This window comes from Ciona intestinalis, chromosome 14, assembly GCF_000224145.3.
Source record: "Ciona intestinalis chromosome 14, KH, whole genome shotgun sequence".
Classification (NCBI taxonomy): Eukaryota; Metazoa; Chordata; class Ascidiacea; order Phlebobranchia; family Cionidae; genus Ciona; species Ciona intestinalis.
Genome location: NC_020179.2, coordinates 3368019 through 3381362, shown reverse-complemented (window position 1 = coordinate 3381362; position 13344 = coordinate 3368019). Strand labels below are relative to the sequence as shown.

The following is a 13344-nucleotide window of genomic DNA, read 5'->3' as shown; positions in this document are numbered from 1 at the left end:
GTTGCACTGTTTATATAGTAGGGTTGGGGGAAATGAGACACCTTTACACAGAATGTCCAATTATCTTGATTGTGTTTTAACCAATAAAAACGGTCTATGGGATTCGTGAGGATACGGTTTTATAATTCGTTGATTGATCTTTGTTTTCTATCAAATGTGACAAGAAAATTAAATGAAGAGGTGTCCCATCCTCCCCCACCCTACTATATAAATAGTGCAACGTTAAAAAATATTACCTCTAACACCTCGGGTGGGACTCGAACCCACAATCCTTGGCTTAGGAGGCCAATGCCTTATCCATTAGGCCACCGAGGCGCGTGTCTCGATGTTGTTAATTGACTTTTCTATAGATCGTGTATTTATTATATTAAATCGTGTGTAGTTGTTTAGTCAGTAAGACTAAGACTGAAAAGTAAGACTAAACAACTACACACGATTTAATATAATACCCAATCTATAGAAAAGTTAATTAAGTCAGTAATAACTACACTTATGTTTGTAGATTATTAAAGTTAAGTTTGCGTCGCTACTATTTACGTAAAAAATACCCAAATAACATATTGTTTAGATATTTGCCACAACAAAAATAATCGCCCAAATAATTACCCACAAAGTTATACATACATGGTAAATCGTACTCGCGGACTCGAGGGGTATGATACAGAACACCCGTGTTATAACGACATCCGTTGCCCGCCACGCGAGCATAAATTAGTTACTTTCCTTCGAGTATACCATGCACTGACCTGTACCAGTTTTAAAACATTGGCCGTCTGCCCGTCGCCTCTTGCCGATGTTTAGTGTTACTTGATACAAATCTTACACAATTTGAAGCTTTAAGCTTATGACGTCTTCGCCGATTCGTTCAATAACCACATTTTGGTTTAGGCTCGAGGGCACGCGGACGACTGGTTTGCCACGCGATCGGTAGCCCAATTTGTAACGTATTGTGTTTTGGATAAACCAACAGAATAAGTAGTTCGGATAACAGGGTGTTATTATGATCTGGTTAGTTGTCGCAATCAGTTTTCTCGCCGCTGCAGGTAAAGTATAGTGTAACTGCGTTATCCATATTGGCAATTAATTTTTGTTTTAATTATCTATTGTGATATTTAGGTCTTGGGGGTTGTGGAACTGCTTCATTATTTATACCGTTGACAGTTTTAGTAGTTAACATATGTTTCTTAAAAAACTAGTAAAACTTGCGACCGTATTTTTTTGAGAATATGTTAATTAGCGGTTTAATATTATAGGGTTGGGGTAAGATAAAACACCCTTTCATTTAATTCTCCCGTCCCATTTGGTAGTAAACAAAGAACATTCTAATAATTCAATAACGTATCCTTACGACATCCACTGACCGTTGTTAATTGTTTAAAACACGATCAAGATATTTGGATAATATGTGCTAAAGGCGTTCTGTCTATCCAATAAAATGAGTCTAATAAGCAACATTTGCCCGTTCACTGTTAAAGATATAGATTATGAAAACTGCTCTTGATTTCCCAAAATCGACACAAATTATTTTGACCTAGATGCGGACACTGCATGTACCAATACTGGAGGCGAATGTTTAGAATGGCCCATTACGAAATGTTTGGCTTCCTGGAAGAGTGGTTTATGTCTTGGTGGGGTGGATAGAAGATGTTGCGCAATGTGTGATGCAGCATGTAAGTTTAATGGCTCTGTATGTATTGTACTGTACGGTAAGATAAGTACACATGGCGCCGCGGAATAGTGGTACGGGTTAATGGCTCTTCGCTTCCGTACCGATGTTGGCTTGTATAGCATTGGGTAAGATACTAATCAAGTGTTCATTAAAATGTTTTTCCTAATCAGCTATGCATAAAAACAATCACCTACAAAGTTAAAATGTGATAACTTGTTAAGCGGGCACCTGGAGTATGAAACCTTAACATGCGTGCTATCACTGTTGTTGTCTGGCATATAGTTGCTAAGATAAAAAAAATTATCAGAGCACCTCGGGTGGGACTCGAACCCACAATCCTTGGCTTAGGAGGCCAATGCCTTATCCATTAGGCCACCGAGGCGCGTGTTTCGTCAAGTATATATTTTAGTTACGACAATAAATTAAACTTAATGACGATTTTGACAAATAGAAACTTAAATGTAAGCTTCGATAGTTCTTCAAACATAAAATTATGCTATTCTGTAAGTTTAAAGTACTAATATACAAATAGTGCAATGTTAAAACAATACTCATTGTAGCACCTCGGGTGGGACTCGAACCCACAATCCTTGGCTTAGGAGGCCAATGCCTTATCCATTAGGCCACCGAGGCGGGCGTATAATAATGAAATAATCGCAATTGAATTAGCAATACTTGTCTATTAAAAAAAGTAAAAACGTTTTTAGTTTAAAATATACCTTCTAGCCCAACAAATGTTAAGTTTGCATCGCCATTATTCGCGTAAAAGCTTTCTATAACTAATTGTTGGGTAGTTTGCCACCCGCTAATTAAATATATAAAACTGGAAAAATAAAATAATCACCCCGGATGGGACTCGAACCCACAATCCTTGGCTTAGGAGGCCAATGCCTTATCCATTAGGCCACCGAGGCTTACACAGGTCTTACGTCACAAAAAGTTCAAAATATTAGATTATCAAAAAGTTACCGTGTTCAAATCTTTCTAACTGTACAAAATAAGACTGATGCATTGTTTATATTAAAATTGGAGTAAAGTGTTTAATAAGTTTCGTTCCCTAAAGTTGGGAAGTTGGAAGTAGGAAAAAGTAATACCACCTCGGGTGGGACTCGAACCCACAATCCTTGGCTTAGGAGGCCAATGCCTTATCCATTAGGCCACCGACGCGCGTGTTACATTACTAAATAATTGTGGTTAAATTAGACAATATTTTTCCTTAACGATTATTTTTTAAGTCTAAAAATTGAACGAGCACCACTACACGTTCTCGTAAAATGTCTTTCAAAAGTATGTGTCGTGTGTCAAATTATACCACATGGTATGTACGAACTAAATTATAAAAACAAGTCCCGAAAAGTGGAAGAACATGATTTGATATCTTTGTCGTATTTGATATAGAAATGTCACAATAGCCGCATAATATGCCTTGGGCATTTTGTATGCGACAAAACAAGATTAATATCTCAAAATTGCTTTCCGGTGTGTTTGTGTATTCCCACGGTATTATAGTTTTGTGAATAGGATGGGACCCCTTTATTTAGCACATAATATCCAAACACCCCGATCGTGTTTTAAACAGGTAACAACGGCCTAGGAGAGTCGTTTTGAGAATATGGTTTTAGAATTCTTTGAATGTTCTTTGTTTACTACCAAATGAGACAAGAAAATAAAATTAAGAGGTGTCCCGTCTTCCCAACCCTACTATAAATAAAATTAAACATTTATTATTAATATCGCAACTATACAATGTTCTACTACACATAACAATATGCTTTAAACGTTTTAGATGGCCAGGCCATATCGATTTTATCTCGTATGTTGTTTCGCAGGTTTGGCTACGGAACAGGTTTGGAGACTGGGGGATGCCTTGTGTACAGCATCGGAGGGAGAATGTAAAAATATAGGAAATTCGTGTGATGGAGAATACGTAGCTGGAAAATGTGGCGGACCAACCTCAAGAAAATGTTGTGAGCCTGCGAGACCACCAACCACACCGGTTACACCAATAGCTGGAGGTAATCAGCTTTTATAGTAGGGTGGGGAAGATGGGACATCTTTTCACTCTATTTTATCGTACAAACCTCATCCTCGCGAATTCCATTGCACAGAATTACTATTTCGTTTATTTGGAAATATGTAAAATAATTATCACCTCGGGTGGGACTCGAACCCACAATCCTTGGCTTAGGAGGCCAATGCCTTATCCATTAGGCCACCGAGGCGCATGTTCCCACCTTTTTAATTGAGTTTTTATAGATCGTGTAATATATTACATTAATAACAGATATGCTAAAATTTGGGAAATATTAAAGTTTAGTTTGCGTCGCCACCATTTGCGTAAAACTACATAAATTAAACTTTGTTTTGCCGTTCGCTATACTTGATAAATTTAATCTCGCGAACAAAAGGTAAGCATAACAACTCGGGTGGGACACGAACCCACAATCCTTGGCTTAGGAGGCCAATGCCTTATCCATTAGGCCACCGAGGCGTACGGAATGATAACTGTATAAAATTTACAAATAGCAAGTAATGGTTAAATCTTTTGTTGTGTAATTTGAATGAACGTATCTTGCTTTATTTTTCAGATTGTCCTTTGGTAAAATACAAGACAAAGAAAGTAATTGGATTGAACGACAGAATGATCGTAGTACATCCAGAATTCGTTCCATCTATGACACAAGTCCATAGTTACGCAGTCATATGCGATGTAGTGGTAAACACCTTTCTATATTATATATATTCATACTGGCGTGGCGGGGCAAGGACAAGCTATATATTCATACTGGCGTGGCGGGGCAAGGACGATTGTTAGAACACAGGTGTTCTGTTTTACACACCTCGTGTCCTATTACGAATTACTACGTATGTAACTTTGTGAGTGATTTTATTTAAGTGAATAATTATAAATTTAAATTTTTTTGATTGTTTATACGAAGAATACTTACCGAATTAAATAACCGCATGCCGACGACTCCAAAAGAGCGCTATTAACTGTTACCCGATTAGAAAATACAAAACCCGATTAGGAAAGAGTGGTTTTATAGGTACTAACAGTATCTTATCTTACCCCACAAGACGAGAACTAAATGGCGTATTTTTAGGTTCATGTGATACATTCTTTCAAAAAGCGAAGGCCAAATCTGGATGGAAGCATTCGACCTGCAAGGTTCAGCAATTACCTCATTGGGCACGCCATTGCATTCAATTTAGCTACTCCTATTGGATGGTGCAACATGATTTGTTTAGAAGGTTTGGAATGTGAATGCGTGTAGAGTTTATATATATATATGGTAGGGTGGGGAAGTCGGAACACCTTTAGTACATAATATATAAATATTCTGATCATGTTTAAAACCATTAACAACGGTGTATATGGAAGTCGTGAGAATACAGTTTTATAATTCTTGGAATGTTCTTTGTTTACTACCAAATGCCACCCTACTGTATATACATAACAGAACATGATGTCCATATTTCTATCGAGCATACATGATTTTTTAACAACTAGCATCGTTCTTTTATATACGCGAGACTTCAATTATAAATTTTTTTGAATGTTTTGACAAAATAAAACAAATCTTGTACCATCTTCCCCAACCTACTATATTTATCCTACAGGGCAAAGAAACCCTTACGCCAACTGTTTGATTAACAATTTAAAACGAGCTGGACTTCGATGGGGTGGCGACTGGACACCGAGCGACGCCGTGCATATTGACGATGGTTACAACTCAGATCGTCAACTTTTCAGGCAGAAGTTTCGTCTTGTGCAGAACGCGTGTGATTACATATAAAAGAACTTGGATTAACTATTACTTGCTAAAGGATATGGTATAAGTGTGTCAAAGCTATTCTGTCCACATCTTGCACATGTTTTTAGCCTTTTCGTGCACATTTACACTTAAACAGCACAGCACTTTTTACGTTTTAATTTTCCCATATTAAGCAGCTTTACATTTGATTTTACACGCTACATTGCTTGAATTTTTAACGATTCTCGGTCAAAACCTAATTAGGTACAGTTTGACCCAAAATAGGTGAATAATTTTTAATCTTTTTACGCCAAATGCGCTTTGCCTTTATTGCTGTAGCAAAAACGATACTGTCTGATAAAACACGCAAAATGTAATTGTAGTTGTGTTTTCGTCTGTAACTTGACTTTACTGATCTATAAGCGCCATTGGTATGACTGGAGTAAATTCAGACCTTAAATTCTAGAACACTGTTGTTGTTTTGGCTGCAACTCAGCAGAGTGTTTGTCTAACAAGAAATGCACACCGGATACACAGAGTATTGAGATTTTCAGACGTTTTCTTCAACAGTGTAGTTCGCACGGTAAACGATTGAAGCTCGCATTCGTCTCAACGTATCAACTTCATAACGCTATAGGTCGACAACTTGCTTTATTGGCGCAGAAACGAGCGGCATCAAGCTACGGAAAAGTTTGAGGACAGCACGCGTATAAGAAAGCTGCTACGGCCCTCTTAACATAAAACATAGCAGGGCTTTTGTAGCATTAAACAAGTGTGCGAAAGCAAAAACATGAAAGAACGTTTTACACTGAAAAGTTGCGCCAGTACGCCCAACGGGCGGGCTGAGTATAGTTTCTGAAAAACGCAAAATTTGTCGCTTAATTATAAACAAAGTTGCATCAGATGTTACAGTTACGCAACACGACTGTTCAATAGTTAATACTCAATCTTAATGCATTAGTTTAAATTAGGGTAAAGTATTTCAATGAACAACGTGATCGAAGTACAGTCCACCGCTATATTGTCTAACAGGTCACTCACAGGATATGCAAAGGAAACAGTGTAAAGTTAGATCACCATGAAATAAGAATGGAAATAGGCTTAGTTTCTTAAGCGCCTAAAACTTCTAGCCTCAGCAACTACCAAAGCAGCAATGAAGCAGCTCAAATCTTTGCTCCATAAGTTCGGTACAGCTTTAGTAAGAAAGAAGAGTTTCTCGACTGAAGTCTCAACAGACCGTAAGTTTAAGGTTTATAACTAATTGCTAAACATATGGCAACTGCACCAACCAGGGTGTAATACAATCTAAATCGGAAACTGGTTCTTTCTAAGTCTTGTATTACGTACGAGGCAGCGCTTTTAAAATGCATGCAGCAGTGTATGTACACAGTAAACTCAATCATTTGTTTGGGCAAAATATAACTTAATTGTATGCAACTTCCTGAAAGTCTAAACTCTATTAGTGATTAAAGTACAGTGGTTCTTAAACTTTTTTGTATGCTTTAATTTTTTACCAAAGATGCTTATTAGATTTATACATCATTTTAAACGCTTTTACTCCCTAAATACGAGGAATTTACCCCAAAGTGGCAAATTTACTCCAGTTTATGAAACGCTGATTTAAAATGTGTTCTAATTTCCAGAGCTGCGAAGATGTCTCCGTTTATTCGACGTTACAGCTTTATCTCTTGGCGCAATGCTCGGTGTTGGTATTTACGTAACTACGGGCACTGTGATTCACAATACAAGTGGACCGTCTGTCATTATTAGCTACTTGCTTGCAGGAATAGCATCTGGACTTTCGGCAGTTTGCTACGCAGGTTTGTATTTGGTTTTCCCATTATGTTTCTTAGTCGTTTTGGTACATATACATACCTAAAATACAAAGTGGTTAGCGCGTCTGCCTCTAACCTAGAGGTAATGGGTTCGAGGCTGCTACCATTGCGGGCGTATGTGTCCTTGAGCAGACGTTAGTAACTTGTAAGCATGCATGAGGTGCGTGTGAAACAGAACACCCGTGTTATAACCACTGTCGTTGCTCCGCCACGCGATGGTAAATAAGTTACATTTATTCATGTAATTTCCTAGAACTCTGTGCCCGAATTCCGGCCACTGGTTCGGCTTACCAGTTCACTTATTTTACACTGGGTGAAATATGGGGTTTTCTGGTTGGTTGGAACGTCGCATTTGAACATGCTGTCGGTGCCGCATCTGGTGGGAGGGCATTAGCTGAGTAAGAATAACTTAGCTCAAAAAAATATCCTAATCGTATTTTAAAGCAATTAACAACGGTGTATATGGTAGTCGTGAAGATATACGGTTTTATATATTTTTTTTGAATTTTGTTTACTACTAAATGGGACAAGAAAATAGAATGGTAATGTGTCCCATCTTCCCCCACCCTACTATATATGCATACCATACCATACCATACTGAAAAAAAGCCATACAGAAGTAGAATTTTATCATGCTGCACTGTGCTCTTATAGGTGTAGTCGTCTTTGGACAAGACACTAAACGACATTGCTTTCCCCCAATGATTACTATTATATTATTTCGTTATAACACAGGTGTTCTGTTTCATACACCTCGTGCCAGCTTACAGGTTATCACGAATGTAATTTTGGGGGGTTGTTTTCTCTATAGTTGGCAGTTCACTAGATAACCCATTAGTAACCACTGGGTTGAAGCATTGCCTAAATGTCTTGCCCAAAGATACTTACACCCGCAATAGTATGATTAGAAAATCTTATAAAACTACTGCTGGCTGCTGTATTGCTGTCAACATTTACAACATTTTTTTTCTAACGACTGTCGTTGTCCGCAACGCTGAGTGACATTAAACCATCTTACTTTGTTTTCTCATCGTTTTCATTGTCGTGAAAACAGACTTACATTTCCAGAGTAATAGACGAATTCTCGAACCACACGATCAGGAATTACATGGAAAAACATGTACCCTTGCCTGGTGGGATATTGGCAAGTTATCCTGACTTTATTGGAACAGCTTTTATGATATTATGTGTTGGTTTAGTAGCTTCTGGTATCAAATCATCATCAACGGGAAATATTGTTTTGGGTTCAATCAACATTTTCGTGATATTGTTTATAATATGTAAGTATTGTTAAACCAGAATATAGTACGACGTATAGTAGGGTGAGGAAAGATAGGACACCTTTTCATTCTATTTTCTCGTCCCATTTAGTAGTAAACAATGAACATTTAAAGATATATTAAAACCGCATCCCCTCGACTCCCAAAGACCGTTGTTAACTGTTTAAAATACTATCAGGATATTTGGATATTATGTGCTAAAGGTGTCCGATCTTCCCCTACCCTACTATATAAATCTCTTTAATCGTAAAGTACAAAAATATTCACCCAGCCAAAGTAGATACGTGGTAACTCGTAAGCGGGCACGAGGTGTGTGAAACAGAACATTCGTGTTATAAGGACTGTCCTTGTCCCGCCACGCGAGGGTAAATAAGTTAAATTCATTCATTCATTCATTCACATTCTCCATAGGCGCCGGACTGCATTACGCAGACATACGCAACTGGACCGAAGTAAAAGGTGGATTTTTTCCTTACGGGTTTTCTGGTGTTCTTAGCGGAACGGCAGTTTTAATTTTCTCATACGTTGGCTACGAAGTCGTCGCATCCACAACTGAAGAATCTATTAACCCGGGCAGGTACAAATAAATGAACAAATGAACTTATTTATACTCACATGATTCGGGCAACGACAGTCGTATTTGCACGGGTGTTCTGATTTATACACTTTGTGCCAGCTTACCATATTACGTGTATGTCACTTTGTTGGTGATTATTTGGGGGAATTTATGTGTTGCTGACAATAAGGACAAACCGTAAGGAACCATAGGGTTGGAGCAATTGCAGTTTAGTGTCTTGCCTAAGGAAACAAAAACGGCTACAATGGCACTAACATTATTAAGCCTCGAACCCGTATACTCTGGGCTATAGAGACAGGCGGCTATAACCACTTTTCCACGGCGCCGGCAATGTTGGTATAGTGTGTACATAGTTATACTCTTATAAATTCTCTTTATCAGACCTAGACGCTAAATACGTTTTGAGTTGTGTACCAAGTAACATGTATGTTTTGTTCATTACCAAATGAAACGATAAAAATGAAAACTGTGACCATCTTACCTCAAACTATACTGTATGTTTTGTTTTTAGAGATGTCCCGCTGGCTCTTCTTATATCCCTTTCAATAATAACTGTCCTATACGTGCTTACATCTATTGCAATAACACTGATGGTTCCGTGGAACAAAATATCCGTGACAGCTCCTTTCACGAACGCTTTCCAGCAAAAGGGTTTAAACTGGGCCGTGTACATCGTGTTTATTGGACTCGCAACGTCCGTATTCACGAGCACGATTGCTATTTTCATTGTCGTGCCACGCTATTTGTTTGCAATGGCAAGAGATGGGTTATTGTGGCCAATATTTCATAAAGTTAACGAAAGGACAAAGGTGAATAATGACTGCAGTTCTTGTTGTAAAGGTACAGTATCATATAATTTATACATAGTGCTAAAACGGAACGGAAACACTAAAATTGAATCTACAGCCAACATTGTGGGTGTGTTTGCTTTTGTGCAAGTCAATTAACGGCAGTTGCTCCAACCCAATGTTCACTTATGGGTTGTCTAAATTGTCAGCCATTTAACAAATGAATGACCCCACTGCACTAAATAAATACCTACAAAGTTACATACGCGGTAACGGTAAGCGGGCACGCGAGGTGTATGAAACAGTACACCCGTGTTATACCGTCTGTCGTTGTCCCGCAACATAAGGATAAAAAAGGAATATGTATTCTTTCATTTATAAACACACGTTCTTAGGTACCAGTTGTATTTCATAAATAATGTAAAGAATGCGATAATTTTACTTTTTATATACAGGTACCAGTTTTTGGCACTATTGTTTGTGGGAGTTTGGTCATTCTGCTTGATATATTCTTCAGCGTTTCTCAGTTGGTGGAATTTCTTGCGATCGGACAACTCTTTGCTTGTACTTTCGTGTCCATATGTGTGATTCGGCTACGTTATGAGCCGTATGAAAACCAAAGGTGAGTGGCAAATGAATTTTAGGTTAGAATAAACTTTGCAAAAAAACATTAACTTAAATATTGTGTTCTAAATTTAACCCGAGACGGTGAAGAAAATATATAATAAAGAGCCGTAGCTATTTCTTGAAAAAGAGCCGTGTGGCTACGGGTTGATATTCTGTGAATATTTTTGGTTTTCTACCAAACGGGACGATAAAAGATGATGAAAATATGGACAAGTACCTCACCCCAACCTACTAAATATATTATATTTTTCCAGGTTGAGCAATTTTGAAGAGGAGAATTTGCTCTTAGAAGGCTTAAAAAACGACCACGAAGCTGGATTAGTGAAAGAGTCAATTCTAATATCCAAGTTCGGATCATATTTTAAGTGGACTCAAAAATACCGTCCTGGCCAAGTAGTTTTTTACAGTTTGATTGTTGCAATTGCCTTCATATCTGGGGAGATGTTTCTTTTAACGTATGGGAGTCGTTATTCAGAAACCTGGTGGTTCATTATTATCTCTATCATCTTAGTAACGTGTACTCTGCTAAGCTTGTGTTTTATTCTCACGTTTGAACAAAACACCCAAGGAAGTGGGTTCAAGGTAAGTATATGAAAGTATGAGTGAATGAATGTAACTTATTTACCCTCTCGTGGCGGGGCAACGATAGTGTTATAACACGGGTGTTCCGTTTCATACACCTCGTGTCTGCTTATGAGTTACCATGTATTAAACTTTGTAGGTGATTTTGGAAGGAATTTTTAGTTTTGTTTTTGTGTATGGCTGATTTTATACAACCTATTAGTGTTTACTGGGTTGTAGTACTTTTCGTTAAGTGTCTTGCCCCAGTAGACATTCGCTCATAACGGTAGCAGCGACGAGCCTTGAACCAGTCACCTCTTGGTTGCAAACTTGCGCGCTGATCAAAAGTTCTGTGTTTTTTTATTGAATTTATTCAAAGTTTTAAAAGTTTTGTGTGTTTCGTTTTCAAAGTGTTTGCTCCACGGTTTAAATATAACGTACTGTCATTTTCTCTTATACTCAGGTCCCGTTCGTGCCATTCATACCTTTCTTAAGTATCGTTATCAATCTATGGCTTATGTTGAATCTTCATGTTATGACCTGGGTGCGGTTCGGTATATGGAATGTACTTGGTAAGTTAGAATTTGAATTCTAAAGAGTTATCCGGCCCTCTGCACTCTGATTTATATAGCCCCCGCCTGAAAATGGGTTGGGCTTGTTATGTGACCTTAGGCAAGACACACTAACGACAATTGCTCCAACCCAGTGGTCACTAACGGGTCATCCAAATTATCAGCCACAAATTAAAAAAGTGAAAAATTCCCCAAAAAATAAATACTTACAAAGTTGCATACTATAGGTAACTCATAAGCTGACATGGGGCGTATGCAACAGAACACCAGTGTTATACCGATTACAGGGTTAATTTTGCATATAAATAACGCCAACCCTGGCCTAAATCCTATATAGGACCAATGGCATGCCACGCTGGGGCCCTCACCTATATAGAATAGAAGTTATTATTCATTTATTTATTACATGTTTGTTTTAACTTCATTAATATAATAAGCATAATATGTACTCTCCAGGTCTACTTATCTACTTTCTGTACAGTTTTTCGCACAGCAAGCATTCAAGTGCCGTCATATCAAATTAAAGCTGTTTCGGAAAAAGGGCTCACCAAACATTTTTTCAGGTTTATTTTTCGAAAATTTAGAACTGAATATATATGTATTTTGACACTTAAGTAGCAACAGAATAAATGCAATAAATAAATAGAAGGCTGCCGTTTTACATAAATCAATGATCGAAATGTAGAATTAATTGGTATTTTTTGTAACTGATAATTTGGTCCAAATGAAAAATTTTGTTTCCATTTATTTGTCAAATTATCGACATGTGCTTTTAAATATTCGTTTATCTTCAGAGATTATGGATATCTCTTCATAGACAGACAGTATCCATGTGAAAACTTTCATATTTTGAGTGCTTTTTTCAATGCCCAATTTTGTTCATATGCATAAGCCAAATGCGTCGGTTTATGAGTTGTATACTTCAGCAAATATGATGTAAAACAATCATTTGCATCACATTTCATGCCCCCTTTTTCCAGCTTTACTGTTTCGATATCCATAAGCTGCATAGATGATCAAACCTGTAAGAAAAACATTAATCAAGTTATTACTATAATTGGATATTCCATATAGTATGGTGGGGGGAGATAGGACACTTTTTCCAAGTATATTATTTCGTCCTATTAGGTAGTAAACAAAGAAAGTTCAGAGAAATATAAAACCGTATCCTCACGACTTCCACAGACCGCTGTTAATTGTTTAAAACACAAGATATTTGAACATTATGCGCTAAAGATGTCCCATCTTACCTCACCCTACTATATATCATTTTCATTCATATATAAACATAGCACAAATTGTATTGATCTGTTCGAATACAGTATAAAGAAGATCAGATGAATTATAATTAAAACAGCGAATAGAAGCGAATTAGCAGCAAAACTGCAGTCGGTAACCAGTTACATTTGAACATTGTGTTTTGTACAAAACCTCGAGCGTAAATTTAAACCTCGGGCGTAATTTGAAAAGACGCCGCATACATCAGCAATCAGCAAAAAGTACAAAACACGCCGCTACGCACTACTGCACGGCGCTGCTAGATCTGCAGCTCAACAGGGTGTTTTACAGTTAAGAAAAAGCAGCAGTATAGAAGGTACATCCTATATCGGCCAAGCACAGATAAGAGTTTTTGTTTTGTTTAAATATTAAGTACTTGGCGGGTCAATGACAGTCGTTTTA

General features: G+C 37.6%; 2 protein-coding genes and 7 non-coding genes across 9 annotated transcripts; 2 read left to right on the top strand and 7 right to left on the bottom strand.

Annotated features, from left to right (window-relative positions):
• Positions 1-242: 242 nt before the first annotated feature.
• On the bottom strand, positions 243-315 carry trnar-ccu. The gene has a single exon. It is a non-coding gene; the product is annotated as a tRNA-Arg (tRNA).
• A 337-nt stretch (positions 316-652) lies between these two features.
• On the top strand, positions 653-5801 carry LOC100185212. The gene is made up of 6 exons (XM_002128906.5): positions 653-1043; positions 1536-1670; positions 3499-3684; positions 4258-4385; positions 4774-4921; positions 5291-5801. Exons 1-6 carry the CDS (start codon positions 1001-1003, stop codon positions 5464-5466), a joined length of 816 nt encoding a protein of 271 aa, XP_002128942.1. The 5' UTR covers positions 653-1000; the 3' UTR covers positions 5467-5801.
• Positions 1979-2051, bottom strand: trnar-ccu. Its single transcript has one exon. It is a non-coding gene; the product is annotated as a tRNA-Arg (tRNA).
• Positions 2230-2302, bottom strand: trnar-ccu. Its single transcript has one exon. It is a non-coding gene; the product is annotated as a tRNA-Arg (tRNA).
• trnar-ccu lies at positions 2511-2583 on the bottom strand. The gene has a single exon. It is a non-coding gene; the product is annotated as a tRNA-Arg (tRNA).
• trnar-ccu lies at positions 2764-2836 on the bottom strand. The gene has a single exon. It is a non-coding gene; the product is annotated as a tRNA-Arg (tRNA).
• trnar-ccu lies at positions 3819-3891 on the bottom strand. The gene has a single exon. It is a non-coding gene; the product is annotated as a tRNA-Arg (tRNA).
• Positions 4088-4160, bottom strand: trnar-ccu. Its single transcript has one exon. It is a non-coding gene; the product is annotated as a tRNA-Arg (tRNA).
• A 59-nt stretch (positions 5802-5860) lies between the features above and the next one.
• On the top strand, positions 5861-12390 carry LOC100183645 (cationic amino acid transporter 4-like). Its single transcript, XM_026837522.1, has 10 exons — positions 5861-6662; positions 7068-7244; positions 7513-7657; positions 8328-8539; positions 8951-9116; positions 9628-9925; positions 10360-10526; positions 10786-11113; positions 11556-11664; positions 12121-12390. Exons 1-10 carry the CDS (start codon positions 6578-6580, stop codon positions 12186-12188), a joined length of 1755 nt encoding a protein of 584 aa, XP_026693323.1. The 5' UTR covers positions 5861-6577; the 3' UTR covers positions 12189-12390.
• Positions 12391-13344: the final 954 nt, after the last annotated feature.

Bases quoted from the DNA above. Each gene is read 5' to 3' on its own strand.
- LOC100183645 (XM_026837522.1), top strand. From the start codon at position 6,578: ATGAAGCAGCTCAAATCTTTGCTCCATAAGTTCGGTACAGCTTTAGTA. The intron at 8,540-8,950 runs GTAAGTATTGTT...CATTCTCCATAG, and splicing joins CGTGATATTGTTTATAATAT to GCGCCGGACTGCATTACGCA. The intron at 11,114-11,555 runs GTAAGTATATGA...TCTTATACTCAG, and splicing joins CCCAAGGAAGTGGGTTCAAG to GTCCCGTTCGTGCCATTCAT.
- LOC100185212 (XM_002128906.5), top strand. From the start codon at position 1,001: ATGATCTGGTTAGTTGTCGCAATCAGTTTTCTCGCCGCTGCAG. The intron at 1,671-3,498 runs GTAAGTTTAATG...GTTGTTTCGCAG, and splicing joins CGCAATGTGTGATGCAGCAT to GTTTGGCTACGGAACAGGTT. The intron at 4,922-5,290 runs GTTTGGAATGTG...TTTATCCTACAG, and splicing joins CAACATGATTTGTTTAGAAG to GGCAAAGAAACCCTTACGCC.